Genomic DNA, 19,989 nt, shown 5'->3' with positions numbered 1-19,989 from the left:
GACCACAGCCAATGTTAATTGCTGCAGAAACCAAATCCCAGAGGGAAACTTGGGCCATACCCTTTCTTTTGTATTCTGAAAACGAGAAGGGGACGGACTGATCTCAGCAGTAAGAAGCCCAGTAACATTTTTGGGATTTTAAAAAAAAGTAAAAGTTTTATTAATAAGAGTAAAAGGAAACTTAAGCACACAAGATTACAGACACACAGTTAAACTTAGTCTTATAAAAAGTTTTTGCCAAAAAAGATTCTCTACTTGGTCAGACCCACAAGTAAACACCTTCCAGGCAACATTCTAATATAGATGTTTAACTATGAAAAAATCCAGTAACATTACCCAAGGCAAACTGCTGTGGCTTCAATAAAGACATACCACATGACCTGTAATTCTCTTCCAATCTGCTGTGAAAATCCAAACTTCAGAATACAACTGCTTCGTGCAGCCCAAGACTTTTCTGGCTTGACTGGATGGTTGATCCAAATTGCATCCTCTCTCAGCCACAGTTCCAGCTGCTACATCTCACATCTCAACAGCCCAACAGCTCAAACAGCTACAATCCCCCAAGATCTCCACAGTAACTCTAAATTACCGTTTTCCCCTCTCATCTCAGGTTCAATTGTTCTCACACTTCTTTGAAACTCAAATCCTTCCAAATACAAGATCTTTCATGTTTCCATCTTGTCTTTGCTTTTGGGTTAATAAAATATAATATCCGCCCTTCTATTTACCTATGATACTCCTGCAAGATGCAAATATGTTTCTTGTGTCTGATATCCCCTTTGATATTCAACTCCCCACTTATCTAAAATTGCAAATGTTAGATCCAACCTATTTACTTGCATCTCAAATCTAACACCTCTATCCTTCTCATGTTTCAAATCTCCCCCCCGACAGCCTGTCTCCTATTAATTTCTGCCCAGCTTAATTAAATCATATATACACACACACACGCACACACACACACACAGAATAACACAAGATTCCTCAAGAATATTTTTTAAAAACATCCATTTCTCACACTAAGATGTATAGTAATTGACTATACTTGAGGTCTCTTCAACTGCTGTTCCTTCACTGTCGCTGGGTCAAAAGCCTGCAACTCCCTCCCCAACAGTACTGTGGGTGTACCTACAACACAGGGACTGCAGCGGTTCAAGAGGGTAGCTCACTACCACCTTCTCAAGGGCAACTAGGGTTGGGCAATAAATGCTGGCCCAGCCAGCGAAGCCCACATCCCATGAATTTAAAAAAACCACATGTTCGAATCTCAGACCAGCTCTGAGCTGGCTTTTCCCCAGATCATAGCTATCCTACATTCTGAACTCTCTTAAACCCATTAGACTTCACGCAGTCAGTCACTTGGTAGTACATGATTTAAATATTGCTGAAGAGAGAGAGAGAGACACGTTGCTGAAGCTTTTTTTCTTGCACTCATCAGGACAAATGCAAGAATCCCAAATTTCAAACAATCACAACAATTTTTGCTGCAGGAAAAAAAGGGTGCTGATTGGCTGGCAAGATGACTGTGATAGTCCAAAGTGCTGCCATGGAGAAAGCAACGGGGAACTATAGGCTCCCTAAGCTCCTGCAATACAATCCAATCCAATCCTGCAGGTGATCTCATTAACTCTTACTTTTAGGGTGCTCGTGGTGTCAACCCACCAAATTCCAGAATTAGTGATTGTCATGATAGAATTTGAACCCAGGATCTCTGGTTTACCGGTCTGGTGCCATAACCAAAGTATCCTAACGACAATGGGTACATTCCTGCCTGACAGTTTTCATTTTGCAGTATTTCATGGGGTGGTGATGACCTAGTGGTATTGTCACTGGACTAGTAATCCAGAGACCCAGGGTAATGCTCTGGGGACTGGGGTTCGAATCTCACCACAGCAGATGGTGGAATTTGAATTCAACAAAATCTGGAATTAAAAGTCTAATGATGACCATTGCCGATTGTTGTAAAAAAAAACAACCCATCTGGTTCACTAATGCCCTGTAGGGAAGGAAATCTGCCGTTCTAACCTGGTCTGGCCTACATGTGATTCCAGACCCACAGCAATGTGGTTGACTCTTAAATGCCTCTGAACAAGGGAAATTCGGGATGGGCAATAAATGCTGGCCAAGCCAGCGATGCCCACATCCCGTGAATACGTTTTTTAAAAATGCATTTTGCTTATTGCAAAATCAGGGGTTCAAGTCCCACTCCAGAGACCCGAATACAAAATCGAGGCTGAAGCTCCCCATGCAATACTGAGCGAATGCTGCACTGTCAGAGGTGCTATCTTTCAGATGAGGCAGTAAATACTATCTTTCCTCTCAGGTGGACATAAAAGATCCCATGGTCCACTTTGAAGGGGAGCAGGAGATCACAACCTGGTGTCTGGACTAATATTTCCCTTCAACCAACGAGCTAAATATCCGATTATCTGGTCATTATCATATTGCCGCACGTGGGAGCTTGCTGTGTTCAAATTGGCTGCTGTGTTTCCTACAGTATAACAGTGACCTCAAGAAGTACTTTATTGGCTGTAAAGCACATTGGGATGACCTGAAGTTGTGAAAGGTGTTACAGAATGTAAGTTTCTCTGTTTCCTTGGCAGACCCATTACCTCCTAACCTCTGAGTTTACACCAGTCCCCACCAGTTTAAAACGAACACACCAGTTAAAATGGCAGTCGCTAATATCAGCCAAAACGCGATATCCGTTATCGATTTGCATTCATGGCAGGCATTAGCAGCTATGTTTACTCTCTAGTTTGCAATCTTCACTCGCTTCAGGCTTCCATTTCTTCTGCAACTGCAAACGCAGGTTTCAGATCTCAGCAAAATAATCGCAAAGCCACATCCACAACTCAGGAAACGTAGGTCGGAGGAAGCGAATTGCAAGCTGGGAAACTCCACTGTGTGGTGGTACTATAAACCAAGGTAGTGGAACTGCAGCTGTTTGTTAGTAGCTTAACCCTCAGACTGGGTCAATGCTCTCTGCCCAGTGCTATGTGTGTTATATGACATTTTCTTTGAATCTCTGCTGGTTCTGTTTCTTATTTCTCCTCCGTGGACACTGAGCAATGATGTGATACGACTCGGGATTTTTAATTTTTATCAACGCTCTAGCGAGCAAATATCATTAGCATAAATTCGTCCACAGTAACCGGTGGGACTGTGCTGGATTTTGTATTGCTGGATATCAGGATTGTCATGGTGTCTCCTGCGATTTAAGATCAATCTCCTGCATAGCTGTGAGCAACATGAGAGAAAAGTCATGGAGCCAATTTTAAAAATTCCATTTTCTCTCAACACTTTTGTTTAATAATTATAAAAATATTGCTGATAGGAAAGTGGCTGTTTAATTGGGCAAGGCAATTGGAGTTCATGTAATTAAATCTCCAGGAATGCATGCAAATAGAGTTGGGAGCCTTCCATAATGCTGCACGTTGATATGAAAGGGGTTAATAGAAAAGGCCCACCAAGATGCCTTCAGTGTACTCCTAACATAGCATTCACCTGATACAGCCACAAAGAATTAAACGTCAGGTTTGAGGTTGGTCAAGCACTTGTTATCATCTTGGGTGCGTCACTAATGTCGAAAGTAATTAGCGGTTTTCAAACCATGATGTGTAATGAGGTTAAATACAAATAAACATCTGAGCTGTACATCAAGGATTGATGATGGTCACAGATTGCATAGTGAAGGTCATATCATTAATACAAGAAAATAAATCCTTGCATTTATATAGCACCTTTCACAACCACAGAACAGCCCCAAAGCGCTGTACAGCAAATGATGTATTTTTGAAGTGTAGTCACTGTTGTAATGTAGGAAACGCAGCAGTCAATTTGTTTACAGCAATCTTCCACAAACTGCAATGTTTTAATAACCAGATAACCTGTTTTAGTGATGCAAATTAAGAGATAAATATGGGCCAGGCCACTGGGACAACTTTCCTGCTCTTTGTCGAATGGGTTCTCTAATGCCCATCCTAGAGGGAAGATGGGGCCCTGGTTTATTTAAGAACATAAGAGCTAGGAGCAGGAATGGGCAATTCAGCCCCTCGAGCCTGCCCCGCCACTCAATACGATCATGGCTGATCTCATTTCGGCCTCAACTCCAATTTCCCGCCCTCTCCCCATAACCTTTCAACCCGTCACTAGCTAAAAATCTGTCTAGCTCCTGATTAAATTGATTCAGCATCCCGGCATCCACTGCACTCTGAGGTAGTGAATTCCACAGATTCACCAACTCTTTGTAATTCCTCCTCATCTCTGATTTAAATCTACCACCCCTTAGCCTAAAACTATGGCCTCCCATTCTAGAATGCCCCACAAGGGAAAAACATCCGCTCCACGTCTACTTTGTCTATCCCCTGTAGCATCTTATATACCTCAATTAGATCTCCTCTCATCCTTCTAAACTCTAGCGAGCATAGGCCTAAACTGCTCAAATCTTTTCACATAAGACAAGCCCTTTAAGGTCTCATCTGAAAGACGGCACTTCCAGTGAGCACTCCCTTAGTGCTGCACTGGAGCATCAGCTTAGAATTTTGTGCCCTTGTCCCAGAAGTGTGACTTGAACCCAAAATCTCTGACTCAGGGGCAAGAGTGAGTCACAGCTGACAATACAACAACAGTCCCATGTGATTCACTGTTTCCCTGTCCAACAGCTGACCCCGCAGAATACGAATATTAGTCTGTGATGCCGACACAAGACAGCGTAAACAAAAGAACAGGCCTGTGCAAAAGGTACCAGCATTTGGGAATTTAAGCGTAAGTTCCCCAGTTTCACACACAAAAAGAGAGAGGGTCAGAAAAGTGGGTGCACCACTTCCAACTCAATCCCAGCTGGAACCTTGGGATTGGCAAACTTATCCCTTACTGTCGTACTTTCCTTGTCTTCTCATATACTGTTCAATATCTGGGGTTTAGATATTTACAACCAGTGCTAGATTAGTGATCTGAGCTGTCAAGTCTAGCTAGGAGCAGCACTCAGATCCAGGTTGAACGCAACTCAAGAGCTCTCTGGCAGTATTAAATTTAATGTCAATTTTCAGACTTTGCCGACATGCTTCTCCCTCACCAATGGGCGATTATCTGAATCCTGCTGGTATATGTGTTTCATTTTCGATAACACCAACTGTATTTGCGCAGTAGCTCAGTAGCTGTTCCCACTCAGTTAAGCTCTCCATTCTCGCTACTACATAACAATGGATATGAAAAAGTTTGATCACACAGCTTTTGAAAAATAAAAACACCTGAACGCAAAGATTTAAGGCACTTTAGGCAATTTGTTTTGTGCAGCAGTGCTGTGCAAATTAGATGACAAGTAATAATGATAAAAGACAACTGAAAGTTGGCGAGGGAGAAACTAAAATTGATGCCTCTCCTCCACAGCATCACCTTTCCACCTTGAATCTCAATCTTTGTATTCTAATATTTAATATGTTAATATTTCGCACGCAATCACAGAAATAAAAAGTTGTTTCGCCAATGGTTCAGGATTTTTTTTTTTAATATGTAAATCAGCTTACTATCAGTATTTAGAATGAATCTTCTTACCAAAGTGTTGTCATGGCAACACATCTTGGTGTCTGTCACGGAATAATGTGGCAGCTGAGGTAATAATGAGACTTCTCTAAATATGCATGATGCTTTATGCTTCTGTACTCAATGCCTTACACCATTGCATCTTTCACAGTGAGATAGCCTCAGTCACGGAGCTGAAGCTTATCAGAAGCTTTTCTGGCCTCAACATGATGCCAGATGATGTCAATAGATTTTAATTATCAAGGCATTTAATGAGAAGAGCAAACACTCGGTGAGGCAGGAGTCTGACTGACTCACTCTTGGATGTAGGATTGATGAGCTGTTGAAGCTTTTGGTGCTACATTGAGAACTAAAAATACGATTCAGTCCGAAAGCGATGAGCACAACCACTAACTATTGCCTCAAAGTGACACAAACTGCAATACTGAAATAAAGGACACTGATTGAAGCATGTGCTCGGTCTGCCTCATTTCTCACTAAGACAAGGGAAAGCCCCTAAGTCCTGAGAAATGAAAGTTAGGACCCAAAAATGGACTTCGGACAGAGTACTTTTGATTTAGAAAAATTACTGAGGAAAGCACCTGACTTGGATATGATGACGAAACATTCTGTTAACGCTCATGGTCAGTGGTCACCCATAAAAAGTGCCCATTTGAATGCCACATGCAGAGCTCTGCTTAGCATGATGTTCAGCGCAAGATATTAATTGTATTCATTGAATGTTTATTTGTATTCAAGTTCTGGGCATTAACTGGGGATTCATTTCCCATAATTAGGAGCAGACTGAGAGTGTGGTGCTTGGATTTTGGTGAATCTCGAAATACAAGCTTACAAAGGTGTAAAAATTGGTTCTGGTTCTATCCTGCGTCACCTGGCTTTCTGATTTAGAACATAAGAGTGGAGAAAAGTAAAAGAACAAGACAATTTTCATCAGGACCATCATAGTAAAGCCCACACAAAAAACATCTTCCGCGGAGCTAAAAAAAAGTGAAATCTCGTTTGCCCATTAACCATTTTCTAACGAAGAGCAACTCTGTAACTCTTTTGAGTACAACCAAATAAACTAAAGAGAGCAGGGGACAAAGTAAGAGGCAGCCCCTTAAAGGGATACTGCAAAGGAAAAACAAATCACAAAGGAAACTTACAACATCAAATCAAAATGTGATTAGAAGGGTCAATAAAGCACCCCAGTCCCACCCCCCACCCCACCTCCAGGGACACCCGGCCACGAACGTAGCCGTGGAAGAGGGACAGATAGTTGGCCGGATGACCCCCACCCACCCACCCACCACCCCCCCCCCACCCCCCACCAACCCCACTGTTAATGGTCAACTTGGCCAGGCCCAGGAGCAGCTTCACGAGGAGGTCCTCCTCCCTCCCTGCCCCACCTCCGCACAGGGTGCCCATGGATCAGGAGCCTGGGGCTGAAGTGCAAACAAGACACAAGTAAAAGGTTCTTCAAATAACTACAACACCCTACATACACGTGGTCCATGGACTCCACAAGGCCGCAAAATACGCAGGCATCTTGGGAGTCCATGTACCGACACTTCCTTCGGTTGTATGGGGCTGCCGCGTGCAACACCCTCCACCAAGCAAATCTGTAGAGGATGCCGAAGTGTGTCGTGAGCATGTTATCTGACAGATTAAAGTATAATTAAACCAGCATATCCCATTTGTGAAAGGACATTGGTGTCTGATAGCAGGAAACCATTTTATAAACTTTGAGATTCAAATGTTTTCAAGTGAATGAGGGTAAAAGGCTGTTAAGGGATGCATCCATGGTTGAAGCATTGCCAGCATGCCCTGTATGTTAATAAGAGACTCCCTGATCCGATGACAGGAATTATGCGAAGGCATTAGAGAGGATGCAGAGAAGATTTACAAGAATGTTTCCAGAGATGAGGAGCTTCAGTTACGTAGAAAGATCGGAGAAGCTGGGATTGTCCTACTTAGAGAAGGTTGAAAGGAGATTTGACAGAAGTATTCAAAATTATGAGGGGTCTGGACAGGGTAGATAGAGAGAAACCATTCCCATTGGTGGAAGGATCTAGAACGAGGGTGCTCAAGCCACTAAGTTACTGGAAAATGTTACACACCTATAAGAGGGATGCTCATCTGAGGTTGAGTTGGAGGGTGAATTGTTGGTGCACAGTACAGTGAAATTTATGTTTAACCCAAACTCTGTCTGCCTAGTGGTGCTAAATGCCGGACACTGGATATCTGAGACTGAAACATTCTATTTCCCCACATTAACATCCCTCAGCTTCATAAATGTAAACTTCACAGCAACCAAGTAAAGCCCTTCACTTACATATCTGGATGTTTCCTCTTGGTTTCGGTCATTCATGTCTGTTGGATGGATTTGAGTTGCCTTTGGTCCTTTGGCGTAGGGCTTTGGGAGCTGGCCTTGAAATTCGGAGGCAATGAACTGGAGCTGCCAGCTGAAAAAAACAAAAGCAAAATTGGATCTTCATTCAGACGTGGATTACATGATGAAGCTTTCAATCTTTAGTGTTTTTTAAACATTGGAGTGTTTTCACCGTCGTACTAATTATTACTCATTAGGGTCAGTATGAGGTGTTGGGTGTGCAGGCCGGGCACACAGAAACCGAGAAAGGAGGAAAGGCTGGAGCCTTACTCATCCTGAACAGGAGTCTCGCAGGTGGTTTTAGAAGTGGAGATCTGAGTTCTTCTTTAGTCTGGGGAAAGTATGTGATAGCGCGAGACCAAGCAGAGAGAAAACCAAATAAATTAATCTATGATCTATATAGTATGTGTTTTGGAGATGTTGAAATACCACAAGGATTGTGTGTTCAGCGGTACAATTCAATAAAACAATGGGTAGCTGTGGAATTCTTACTAACAGAAAGCAAAGTAGAAGTCTTCCACTTTGTTCACGATGACTGACAATGGCACCAAGCACAAATCACCAGTCTCTGCACATATTTTGATGGTGAATGGGTGTCACTGGTCCCACCGTACACAGTTGCTATCTGGAAGCACAGTAGCTCAGTTGCTTGAGCTCTGGGCCCGGAGGCACTGGGTTTGCAGAGTTCACTCATCCTTTCATGCTTTGCAAGGTTGATAAAATGACTTCCATTTGGGAAGAAAACAGGACTGGCACAGGGAGGGTCCATTGTCACATCAAAAGAAAAATCACTGGAAACACTCAGCGGGTCAGGCAGCATCTCTGGAGAGTCCGGAGCAGCTAACATATTAGCTTCTGACCCTTTTTCAGAACAGCTAGCTTGCATTGCTGGTGTTGGTTGAGGGGTCAATGTTGGCCAGGACAACAGGAGAGCTCTTTGTTCTTCTTTGAATAGTGTCACAAGGTGTTTCACCTACGAGGGCGGGAAAGGGCTTTGGTTGAATGTCTCACATGATGAATGGGCCTCCTGTCGAATTAAACCTGATCTCCAACAGTTGTCCCCTTCCTTCACTCAGAACCTGGGCTATTATTGGGCTTTCTCCCCCAAGTGGCAAAAGGAACATAACCAGAACTTTAACTAAAAGGAAAAGTAAATGTTAATGGAAAATTTAAAATATCCTTCATTCTTATCACGACAGATTGCTGAAATAAATCTTGCGAAATGTAACAAACTGCAGACACAACACATTCAAACTTTCAGTAAATACTTCCTTTACTGTCGTGCATGTCTTTTTTTTAAAAAAGTTTTATTTTGAAATTACAAAGTCCTTGGCAGGACAATCAAGGCCAGTAGATGGGAATTAATTCGCTGTGTTCCAGTTTCAAGATATGCAATCACCATGAGTCAGATCCATTAGTCAGCAGAGTTAGTATCTTATGGATGCTGAAGGAACAGTCTTTCATTTTAAATAATCTTCACTTAGTTTTCGATAAAATATACAGAGTCAAAAAATAAGACAAAATACTGAGGATTCTGGATATCTGAAATAAGAACAGAAAATGTGGAAATACTCAGCAGGTCAGGTAGCATCCGTGGAGAGAGAAACAGAGTTGAGATTTCAGGTCGCTGACCTTTCAGTTTCAGGTAAAAGGTCATCAATCTGAAACATTAACTCAATTTTTTTCTCTCCACAGATGCTGCCTGACTTGCTGAGAATTTCCAACATTTTCTGTTTTAAGTAGGAGTTTGGCAGTTAGATGAAAAAGTGTCGAGACCATTTACTTCTGATGAACGGTCGGCACCCAAAGTATTAAACCAGCGTAGTTATTCAGATATTGAATGTTTAGCATTTTCTCCTTTTGCAAACAATTCCCGTGATGGTACTTATAATATGTAGGAGTTCTTAGAATACATAGGTGGTCTTGTATCACAGTGGGTAACGTCCCTGCTTCTGAGCCAAAGTAGTGCTGGCACAAAACCCGAGCAGCATTTCCCCCCCTTTGTTTCCTGATTCACTTTCCAGTTACAAACTTTGTTCGCAAGCTACCCAACCAAATAATTTTTAACTCATTCTCGAGATATGTGGGTGTCACCTGGAAAGCCACAATTTATTGTCCATTCCCAATGGCTCTTAAGAAGGTGGTAGTTAGCTGCCTTCCTTAACCGCTATGGTCCCTGTGGTGAAGGTGCTCCCACTGTACTATTAGTAAAGGATTTTGACCGAGTGACAATAAAGGAGCAGCCAATAAATTTCCAAGTTAGGATGTCGTGTGACTTGTGGAAGGGGATTTTGGGAAGTGTGTTCTTGACTTGGGATGTGCAAAATCTCCACGCTGATTGTTTGGCTGTAATATAAATGCAGCCGCTTGAGACAAAATAGAAATAGAAACAAATTGCTACTAGAAGATACAGCTGACAGTAAAAATGAGGCGTTTGCGTCTGTGTGCACTTGCACGTGTGTGAGTTCGTGTGTGTGTATGCGTTTGAATGTGCGCAAGTGTCTGTGTGTTGGGAGGAGTGACAAGAAAAGGAGTATTTTAAAGAATGCTCAAACATGTTACTTGGCGATTTAGCTGAAACCACCACAGAACTCAGGGCCTATAGGTAAAATTACACATGATCGAAAGATTTTTTTAAAAAATCTAGGAATATTTTCACCCAGGAGTTGGTGGGAGGCTGGAATTCACTGCCTGAAAGAATAGTACAGGCAGAAACTCTCATTACATTTAAAAAATACTTGGATATATTTTTGAAGTGCCTTAACCAAGAGCTGGAAAGAGGGATTAGGCTGAATCGCTCTTTTTCGGATGGCGTGGACATGATGGGCCAAATGGTCTCCTTCTATGCTCTAATTTCCTAGCCTTCTGTGTTTCTAGAAAAGAAAAAGATGAATTGTAGTAATTATAGTTCTGATAAATGTAGGGCTGTAGCTTTAAGAATAATCCAGTGTTGTGAGATCACATGATCTGTGTAAACCAATGAGTTAGCAGTGCGGGGAACCTCTAGGAGAGAGTTCTTCTTCAGTTATAGAGTTAGATGCACACATGTAGCTGCTGCTGCTGTCTGGTAAATAAAGTTTAATGTTTCCACCAAGAAAAGTTGCCTGGAAAATCAACTTTATAAGATGGACCTATTCTAGTCCTAAGCAAACTTATTCCTTCTCAAAAAGATCAGGTGGTCTCCTTCAACTATATTTCGTTAACAGAACTATAGTAACATATGAAACATTTTCACCATTTAACATGCAAGATCTAAAATTAACTTTTATTTTATCTGATGCTTTGTGAATAATGATTTTCAGTAAATTTTCATGACTTGAATGAAAAAAGAGCACATTAGACAGTTATACTACCTGCTAAACACAAACAGCAATGACTTAGGACTGAATTTTAACTCCCCAAAATAGTCAGATTGGGTTTAAGTGATATGTTAAAACCTGTCTTCAGGTTTTATATAGATTCAAGAAGTAGGACAAAATACAAAAAAATTAAATCCCAACCCCAACACACCTCTAACCCACCCACATCTGGTTGTGACAGAGGCAGGACAGGGGGTGGGTAGTCAACCCACTCACAGGAAGCAGATTAGCAATTTAAATACGACAATGAGGCTGTGTCGCGTATTAGCTACCATTTTAAAGTTAATTCGTGCGGCTGAGTTTTTTTGGGCCCCAGGGAACCCACCAGCTAAGGGGAGACAAGGACTACTGGATCCAGAGGGTAAATGCTTTTCCACTGCTGGACTTTGTCTACCTCTTCACAAACCCTCTGTGATCAGACAACGCAATCCCCCTCATGGGCACAGCCATTCCCACAACCACCCCCCACAACCTGCTAACCTTTCTGATCTCACTAGACCCCAGCCTCCAATCTTGCAATCTTGTTCTAGCCTCCAACGTGCCTTCCGACCACCAATTTCCCTGCTTGCTTGGAATCCCAATCTTTCCTCCAGACTCCCACCCTCCCTCTGGCGTCCAATCATTCCCCCTTCCATCCTTCCTGATTTCCCCTCTCCCCCGCGCCCCCCCACTCCCCATCTCTCTCCAACTGTAGCCTGGCACTGACAGCCATCCAGCCTCTCCGCCTGACAGGCTGTGGCCGGGAAACAGAGATTAGAAAACGCCGATTGGGCCCCGCTGTCAAATTTGGCTAGGCCCTTCAGAAAACCCACTCTTCCAGGTCTCCTGACTTCAAAGCAGCCCTTTTTTTAAAAAAAAATACCCAATCCATAAGGTCTAACCGCCACAGAACTGAGTTACTTACTTGTCAGGTAGGAGAAAGCTACTGGGAAAGCGATACCATTCTTTTCCAACACAAACATTGACTGGTCTCCCTTCAGGCACCATATGAATGCTCAGGTCTGTTGCAATCCTGTGAAATTCTGGATAAAGGTCGAGTGGGGCATGGTAACCTGTGAATTAACAGCGAGACGACATGATAGGCAATCCTGCTGAGACCTCTATTTACTTGGTCTTCTGGGAGAATCTTAGAAATTATAGACAGGTATCATTCGCCAACTTCTTGCTCATAAAACAAAAGAAAAATTCCAAACACACAAGTCAAATCAGCGGGTCCCCGACCAACATGGGTGTTGCTGCAAGTACGAAGTTTCAGCGACAGATTTGTCTTACCACACTCCCCAGGCCCGACTTCTCCCCTCTCCCCGCTGAGTGGGTGCGTGCGGCCACGTGATTCCAGCTGCCCTCTGGTGCATGCGCCGCAAGTGGATAGCTCTTCCCGCGAACCCAGATAACAAGTTGGTTATCTGGGCTCTTGGGGCATCACAGCCTCACATTTAAATGCACACTCCGGCAGTCGCTGATCACAATTAGGATTGGGAACACTGGCTAACATTGAGCTCCAAGGGCAGTCTATCAACACAGGATCAGCTAACCCAGCACAGAGATGGAGTCCTGACAGGGACTTTGCTGGTTCATTTCGGCCAGCAACCAACTGAGCAGTTTACCTATCCATTCAGCCAAGGACATGGTATTTTAAAAACCATAATTATCACAATAGATTTCTGTTAAATTACACTTCAAAAAATATTCTACAAACAGGGCTACAACTTGACCTCCATTTGTGATTTTGCCATCTCGGACTCGTGTGGTTCCGACACCACACTGCACCTGAGCACAACCACAAACTGGGAAAACTTACCTAAAGGGAGTGGGAAAACTCAAGTTTAATGTTACGAAACATATGGTGTGAAGCTGTGGCTTTGAAGTTAGTGTTGACAATGCCTATGGACAACCATGGAACACCATAGGCATGTTTGGCTGAATGGGCAGAGAAAAACTTCATTTCCTTTTATTTATTCATTCACGGGATGTGGGTGTCGCTGGCTAGGCCAAGCATTTATTGCCCATCCCTAATTGCCCCTGAAAAGGTGGTGATCAGCCACCTACTTGAACTGCTGCAGTCCATATGATGTAGGTACACCCACAGCGAAGCAGTTAGGGAGTTCCAGGATTTTGACCTAGCGACCCATTTGACTGACGTTCAGAACAGGTAAAAGACATTACAACATGCAAACCGGGTGCCTCAGTCTTTTAGAGCATTTGACACGTTAGTTTGACCTATGTTCCCTGCAAAACCAAAGTAGCACCACAGAATTGGCAGTGATTAAACCAAACTGCCACATAATAATGAAAATGTGCAAAACATAATGGGCTGCAACTCAACATTCCAAAGGCAGGAAGCTATTATGCCGTTGCTCCTACTGACGTCAACTCCCTACCCCCGCAGGGCTGACCATCTCAGATTTTTCAGGGTCAGTGGGAGGATTCCTCATTTGCATGCAGCCAGAAGCCACTTGCATCATGAGGAGGACATCCCCCCCCAATCCTACTGGGAACTTCAGCGCTACCACTGGCAAGAGGGTATGATCACAGTGTGACTGGCTTACACAGGCAGTTTCCAGTATAAACGTAGGCATAGAGATTTATCTTGGAAATGTAAAAACATGGACAGAATACAAGAGTTTAAAATGGGGACAAAACTGTGGCCATTTGCGTGGTCTACTTATCTCCACCCTCTAACTCCAATTCATCTGAAATCTGTACTTGTTTTGACTACCTGTCTGTATCTCCTTGGGAGATCAACCAGTTGTGTTTTTTTTAGATCGGCATTTTCAAGCTTTAACTTTGGTTAATCTGGAGAGTATGAGAAAAAGATGTTTAATGAAACTGAGGCTTTTGAGAAAGATTTCACATGGAACCATACTTTGCACAAAGTCTGGGTGGAGTCTTTATCCACTTTGCAAACGCTGAGCATTTAGTGCCACATATAGAGTGGGGGAGGGGGAGGGGGAGGGGGGCAGTGAAGAAAACATTATTTTGCACATTAAACTCCACAAACACCTCCAGCCACTAACCTCTGAATAAAGCCACTGAGCGAGAGAGAGAGAGAAATCCAAATAGGATGACAGTGCCCAAAGCAAGCCAGTTAGAGGAGACTGTATAATGCTCTAGACGGTAACGTTGGAATAAGAAATGGTAGCACTTCTGTAAAAAGATGGAAAGTATCATCATTAATCGATCCCCTCAGTAATTTAAATCCAAGTTAATATTTATCTCAGGTTGCTGATGCCAACACCTCTTGAGTGTTATGATTTACCCAAGTGAGGTTACAATGCCAAGCACCATCTTTATCAGAACCTCAGATTCACAAAAATTTGAATGAGATAAACCATGAAATAAGAATTGTAAATGCAAAACAGAACCAGGATGCCTGGACTTAGTAGTGAGATTGCCAGGGTTTCAAGGGCTGCAGGTGGTACACGGGCAGCATTTTGGGCACCCCTAGTTTAGATTGTAAACTAACAGAACTAAATTCACTAACCAACCTACCTACCTACCAATGCAAGTCGGCAGATGGTGCATCAGTAAAGTACAGTGTGCAGCCTAATAGACAGACAGACAGGCAGACACACAGGCAGGCAGACACACAGGCCGGCAGACACACAGGCCGGCAGACACACAGGCCGGCAGACACACAGGCCGGCAGGCAGGCACACAGGCCGACAGACACACAGGCTGACAGGCTCACAGGCCGACAGGCAGACACACAGGCAGACACTCTAAATGCTCCAGCTTCTTTTACAATTTATATCATCACTGCGCATACAGGTACATTTGACACACGTCAGCATATACATGTTCAAACATTCTTAGTGATACTTCGAGCCTCAGAGGAAGTCAGAACCCTGATTGTGGGAAGCTGGTACAATTCTTGCAATACTGCTTATTGTGACTGACTTGTGCAAAACAAAGGGAAAACAGACTTATAAATCAGGGATATGCACTCAAGCCCACATAAATGAACAGTCCTAGAACATTCCAGATGGTGATAGATATCTTAAAGTTTTTGTTTGTTCCTAGCATGTTATAACAAGCCCATTATATTCAAGATCAATTAACGTGTTCCTTCTGACTTAAAGCAGTTACATCCATTACATGCATATTTTCATCACATTGCTAGCTCTAGTGCAGAGGCACTGATAATGACGGCTCACATATACTGACTTTACATTCAATTATATTCAGAACTGGCTGCACAATAAGCACAATATATAAACAGAGAAGAGAAAGAAAGAGGTAGGGTTGTCTCAGGAAAAGTTGTTACTATCGTTTATCCTGGTGTTCCATTTCAGTAACAAGCTCGCTTTCTGTCAGTTAACTCCTCTCACCCACACCCCCAATGCCTGATTAATAGATTTGGCTTGCATCTGAATCACTGCTCGGGCTGTCAAGTGGCTGCCTCTTAAGCTACCTGATTGGGGGAGCTCTTGGGCAAAAGTGAAGGTCCAAAATTGTAAGCCTCCACCAGGCTAGAAATTATGTACAAAAATTAGTCAATCTCCTAAAGCAGGAAATATTGTAATCTTATGTAAATAAAGAGAGAGATGAAGGAGCACTTTGTACAGTCTTACCTTTCCTATTCCTTCAAGGGCACTTGATCAAAACCAGTCCATTAGTACCTTTAGTCAACCAGTATAACATACACTTCACTTTATTTTCAACATCATTGAAGCACATCAAATAGACAAATTAGTTTTAAGAGGACAGATTAAGTTTATGGGTTTGGCATTTTTAACAGGGATTCTACTCAGAGAATGGGCTGAGTTCAGTTGCATCGTACTCAATGTTTAGAAAGAATGAGTCAAAGGTTGTTGAGTGTTTGGGTACACGATTGGCTTGTTTTGTGTCCCTTTCTCACACAAGCCCGTGTCCTTGCCCTCCCAGCGCTTTGCGGAAACACTGGAAAATGGAAATCAGAAGGAGGGGATTGGGGCAGGTGTACAATTTCAGAACAAAAAAATTACTATTGAAAAGTAAGGAATATTTGGGTAAAGGGAGGCCTGTGTGGATCAGTGAACAGTCTTCTTCCTTCAAGTGCTCAATGACTTGCTGTACATTTCCTGATTTTTGTATTGCCTCTTTATTAACCTTTCCTCTGTGTGCTATTACCCTTTAATATCATTCCTCCCTGACCGTATATATCCATTGCAACAAATTTATAATATTTTCAAATGCATCATAAATACACACCTCTTCATTTTCCTTACATTCAGAATGTATCCCCATATTCTGCAGCTGAAATGTGTTTTAACGCTACAAGCTACAGGATCTTCTCAGCTTATCAAATACTACATTGGACACTATAGTACCTGCTTCAATCCATCTGCTCTGCAGAAGCACCTCACTATTCAACAGTATATACTGTCAAGAATACTTTGCATCATTTTCCGTTAGACCAATGGATCTTGAAGGAGACATCTGATTAAATTGCATCTGCAGATGGCTAACGGTTTACTGTAGGATTGGAGAGAAGCTTTTTTTCCCTACAGCTGAATTTGTTGTTAAACAGAACTCCATCTGTCCAGTTCATTAAGCTGACCTTTTATTTCCATTTTATGCCAATGCTAGCTGAAGGAACAGTATAAACATGCTGCCCAACAGATATAGAACGGACTGCTAGAGTGTTCGAACCCACCTTCTCAAACAGGCAGGTCCATGATTTTATCCTCTGGTTTGTTTATGGAACAATGCATGAATCAGCTAGTAGTAATTGACAATTTTAAAAAATTTGTCATTAAAATACTGTGGTTTTTGGTTTGCACTGTGTGTTCAGTTTAAAAAAAAAACAATATTCTCTTTAGCCAAAAGCCATATACTGTGGATGCTGAAAATCAAATGTATATTAAAACAAGACAGGGAGTGTTGGAAATATTCTGGCAGCAACTGTAGAGAGAGAAACAGAGGTAACAAATCTGATGGAAGGTCATCATCCTGAAATGTTAACTCTGTTTCTCTCTCTATGGACACTGCTGGATCTACTAAAAATGCGCATTAGTTTTGGTTTATTTCATTTTTGGACAGCAGCGGGTTCAGGAACAATCTTCTCTTTCTTAGGCATTCCTTTGGGATCAAGGATAATTTGCTTCCACTCCGGTTTGATGGGTTCTGTGATGACTGATAAGTCCAATGCAAGATCTGCAGATTCTGCCACCCATGGTACTTGAAGGGCCAGGTAGCTGAGATGTTGGGAGGTTTGTCACTCTCCCACTCTCTCTCTAACAATACTATGTCGACAGGAATATAGGTCACAGTTGAACTAGAAGTTCCCCATAGGGAAAAAATTACTTGCCTGCAATCCATGCCAACCAATGCAATGTTAACTGGCCCATATGCAAATTAACATGGCAATCTGAAGACTGGCATTAGATTTTGAATAATTAACTAGCAGGAAGTGACAGCAAAAAATGGCCCAACAAGGCTGCTCTATCCAGAAGTCAAACCCAGTCTTTCCCACCACTGGCTCTGCTCCCACTGAATCTATTGACGGAAACAAGAGCAAACAGAATATAGCTGCAACTTGGACTTTGTTCATTATCGTTTCCAGGCATTTACAATAGTATTTTCCACAGGCTGGAGTCTGTATTCTTTTTAAGCCGCCTGAAATCTATTTTCATCGTTAATCATTTTGCGCTTCTCTTGGGATGCAGTTAAAGTGTCATATTTGTGTAAAAAATGACAAATAACTCGGGATTGATGGATTTGTATTATACAGTGAATTTTACTGGTGCTTTCTGAACAGTACACATTAATCCTCTGCATCATTTATCAATATGATCTTGATGTTGTTAGCCTCGTGGGGAGTCCATCTTACAGCACATGCACACAACTAGACTATAATTCCAGGGCAGCGTCAAATCAGGTTCGAAAGTTGTATGACATCCTGGGCAGTTGGTGATCTGATGCCAGTGTTTACCCACCACCCTACCCAATAAATGTTTTGAATAAGAGTCAGTCCTGATTGCGTTCGCCATACGGAAGGCTTGAGGGGCCGAGCTCTGGATTTGCCCGAGCGGCTTTCTCACGGCTGCACATTCGCAGTCCGACATACAAAAGCGGGAGTTGCTGTCAGGAGCCCCTCGTGACCAGCCACTGTCCTGAGGTGGGATCAAAGCATAACTTCAGCCTTAAAGAAAGACAGGAAGTATTTGAATCTATACAGCACGTGGCCTCAGGACAGTCCCAAAGTGCTTCACACCCAAAAATTTTACAGAAGTACCTTTGAAGCACAGTCACGGTTGTGATGTAGAAACTACAGCAGCCAAAATGCTCAGAGCAAGGTTTGACAATAATTGCGATGTGATAATCCGATTATCTATTTTAGCCCTGTTGGTGTATCTGGTAAATATTGGGCAGGCCACCTGGGAAAAACCTCTCTGCTCTTCTTCACATAGTGGCCACAGGATCCACCTGAGGGGGCAGACAGGACCTTCATTTAATGTCTTTAAAGACTGCACCTCCAACGGTTCAGTACTGCATTAGAGTGTCAGCCAAGATTTTGCGCTCAAGTCTCTGGAGTAAGAATTGAACTTACCACCTTATGATTCGGTCAAGTGTGCCAACCACTAAGCCACTGCTAACACCTCAAAAATAGACTAAATTCTACAACTTCACATGCAATGTGGCAGCAGCCACTTACTGTAGTGCTCCAGGTTCAGAGCCAGCAAAACTACTGCAACATGTTGCATTGTGTATGTAAGTTTATACTAACGAGGGTTGATAAATAAGAATTAATACCATATTGCAAAGTGTTGCTCGAAGACTTTGGCCTGAATCTTGCATTCGAGGTCACGAACGCACGTAAAATTGTGCAACATGACGTCAGGCTGGTGTCCCGATATCATCGTGCAAGCCTGCGATATGGAGGTCGGCGGGTGCGTGGAGTCGGAGCAGCAACGGCCGACAGTTATAGAGCCAATTAAGTTCATTAAAAAGCCTATTGACGGCAATTTTGCGTTGCCCGTGCGATTTTTAGCTCGGCGCATGATCAAAGCGGGTGGGCGGAAATCACATTTTAATCATTTCCTCATTCACGGGCGGGATAAAAGCGCACCCCGCCCCCGCCCCGGAGCAGCAGCACTATCTCTGTCATTGCCAGTCCTTTGCTGTGTGAGTACAGCGTTGTCCCAGAGTTTCTTTGCATCTTGTTTGATTGTCAAGCCTGTCTTTCAGCGTCTCAGGCCCTCATCTTCCCAGGAAGGTTCCTCTGAGCATTGCAGCACCGCGCTCCCTCATTTACAAAGCACTGCTCCTCTGCATCCTATCTAATAGGGATAGTGTATTCCACCGGTGGAGCCTCCACTGAAGAGGAAGAAGCAGGAGGGAAAGGAGGCCAGATGGGCGTGGGTAACGTCCTAAGGACGGGTCTTTAAGAGGAGAGGCACGGGCTCAGTTTGTACAGGGTCAGCGGGAGGGCACACCGATGATGCCACTAACCGGTGTTTAGAATGTTCAGGCAGCGCTCCAACCAGCTCCGGATGTCCAAGGTCCAATTCCACAGGAGGCTCCGCCTCTCCAGGGACACAGTGACAGCCATATGTCACATGATAGGTCCACAAATCACCTCCAACTGTGTGGGCGGACACCCCATGCCAGTGGCTTTGAAGGTCACAGTGGCCCTCAACTTCTATGCCTCGGGTTTTTTTTCAGGGCTCAGTGGGGGTATCTGTGCAGCGGTTTATAATCAGCTGCACACAGTTGAGTCAAACTCATTGA

At 43.1% G+C, this 19,989-nt stretch overlaps 1 protein-coding gene across 6 annotated transcripts in view; it reads right to left on the bottom strand.

Moving 5' to 3' along the window:
• Positions 1–19,989, bottom strand: part of alg9 (ALG9 alpha-1,2-mannosyltransferase) — a 242,515-nt gene that overhangs the window by 147,125 nt on the left and 75,401 nt on the right. For all 6 annotated transcript variants that reach the window (XM_078532449.1, XM_078532466.1, XM_078532440.1 and 3 more), the window contains 3 exons: positions 14,292–14,421; positions 12,179–12,326; positions 7,859–7,988 (listed from right to left, as the gene is read on the bottom strand). In XM_078532449.1, coding sequence (XP_078388575.1) covers positions 7,859–7,988; positions 12,179–12,326; positions 14,292–14,421 — 408 coding nt within the window. The remainder of the gene's footprint in view (positions 1–7,858; positions 7,989–12,178; positions 12,327–14,291; positions 14,422–19,989) is intronic.

Source organism: Cetorhinus maximus, chromosome 2, assembly GCF_964194155.1.
Source record: "Cetorhinus maximus chromosome 2, sCetMax3.hap1.1, whole genome shotgun sequence".
In the NCBI taxonomy this organism is placed as follows: Eukaryota; Metazoa; Chordata; class Chondrichthyes; order Lamniformes; family Cetorhinidae; genus Cetorhinus; species Cetorhinus maximus.
This window is presented reverse-complemented; position numbering and strand designations above follow the sequence as displayed.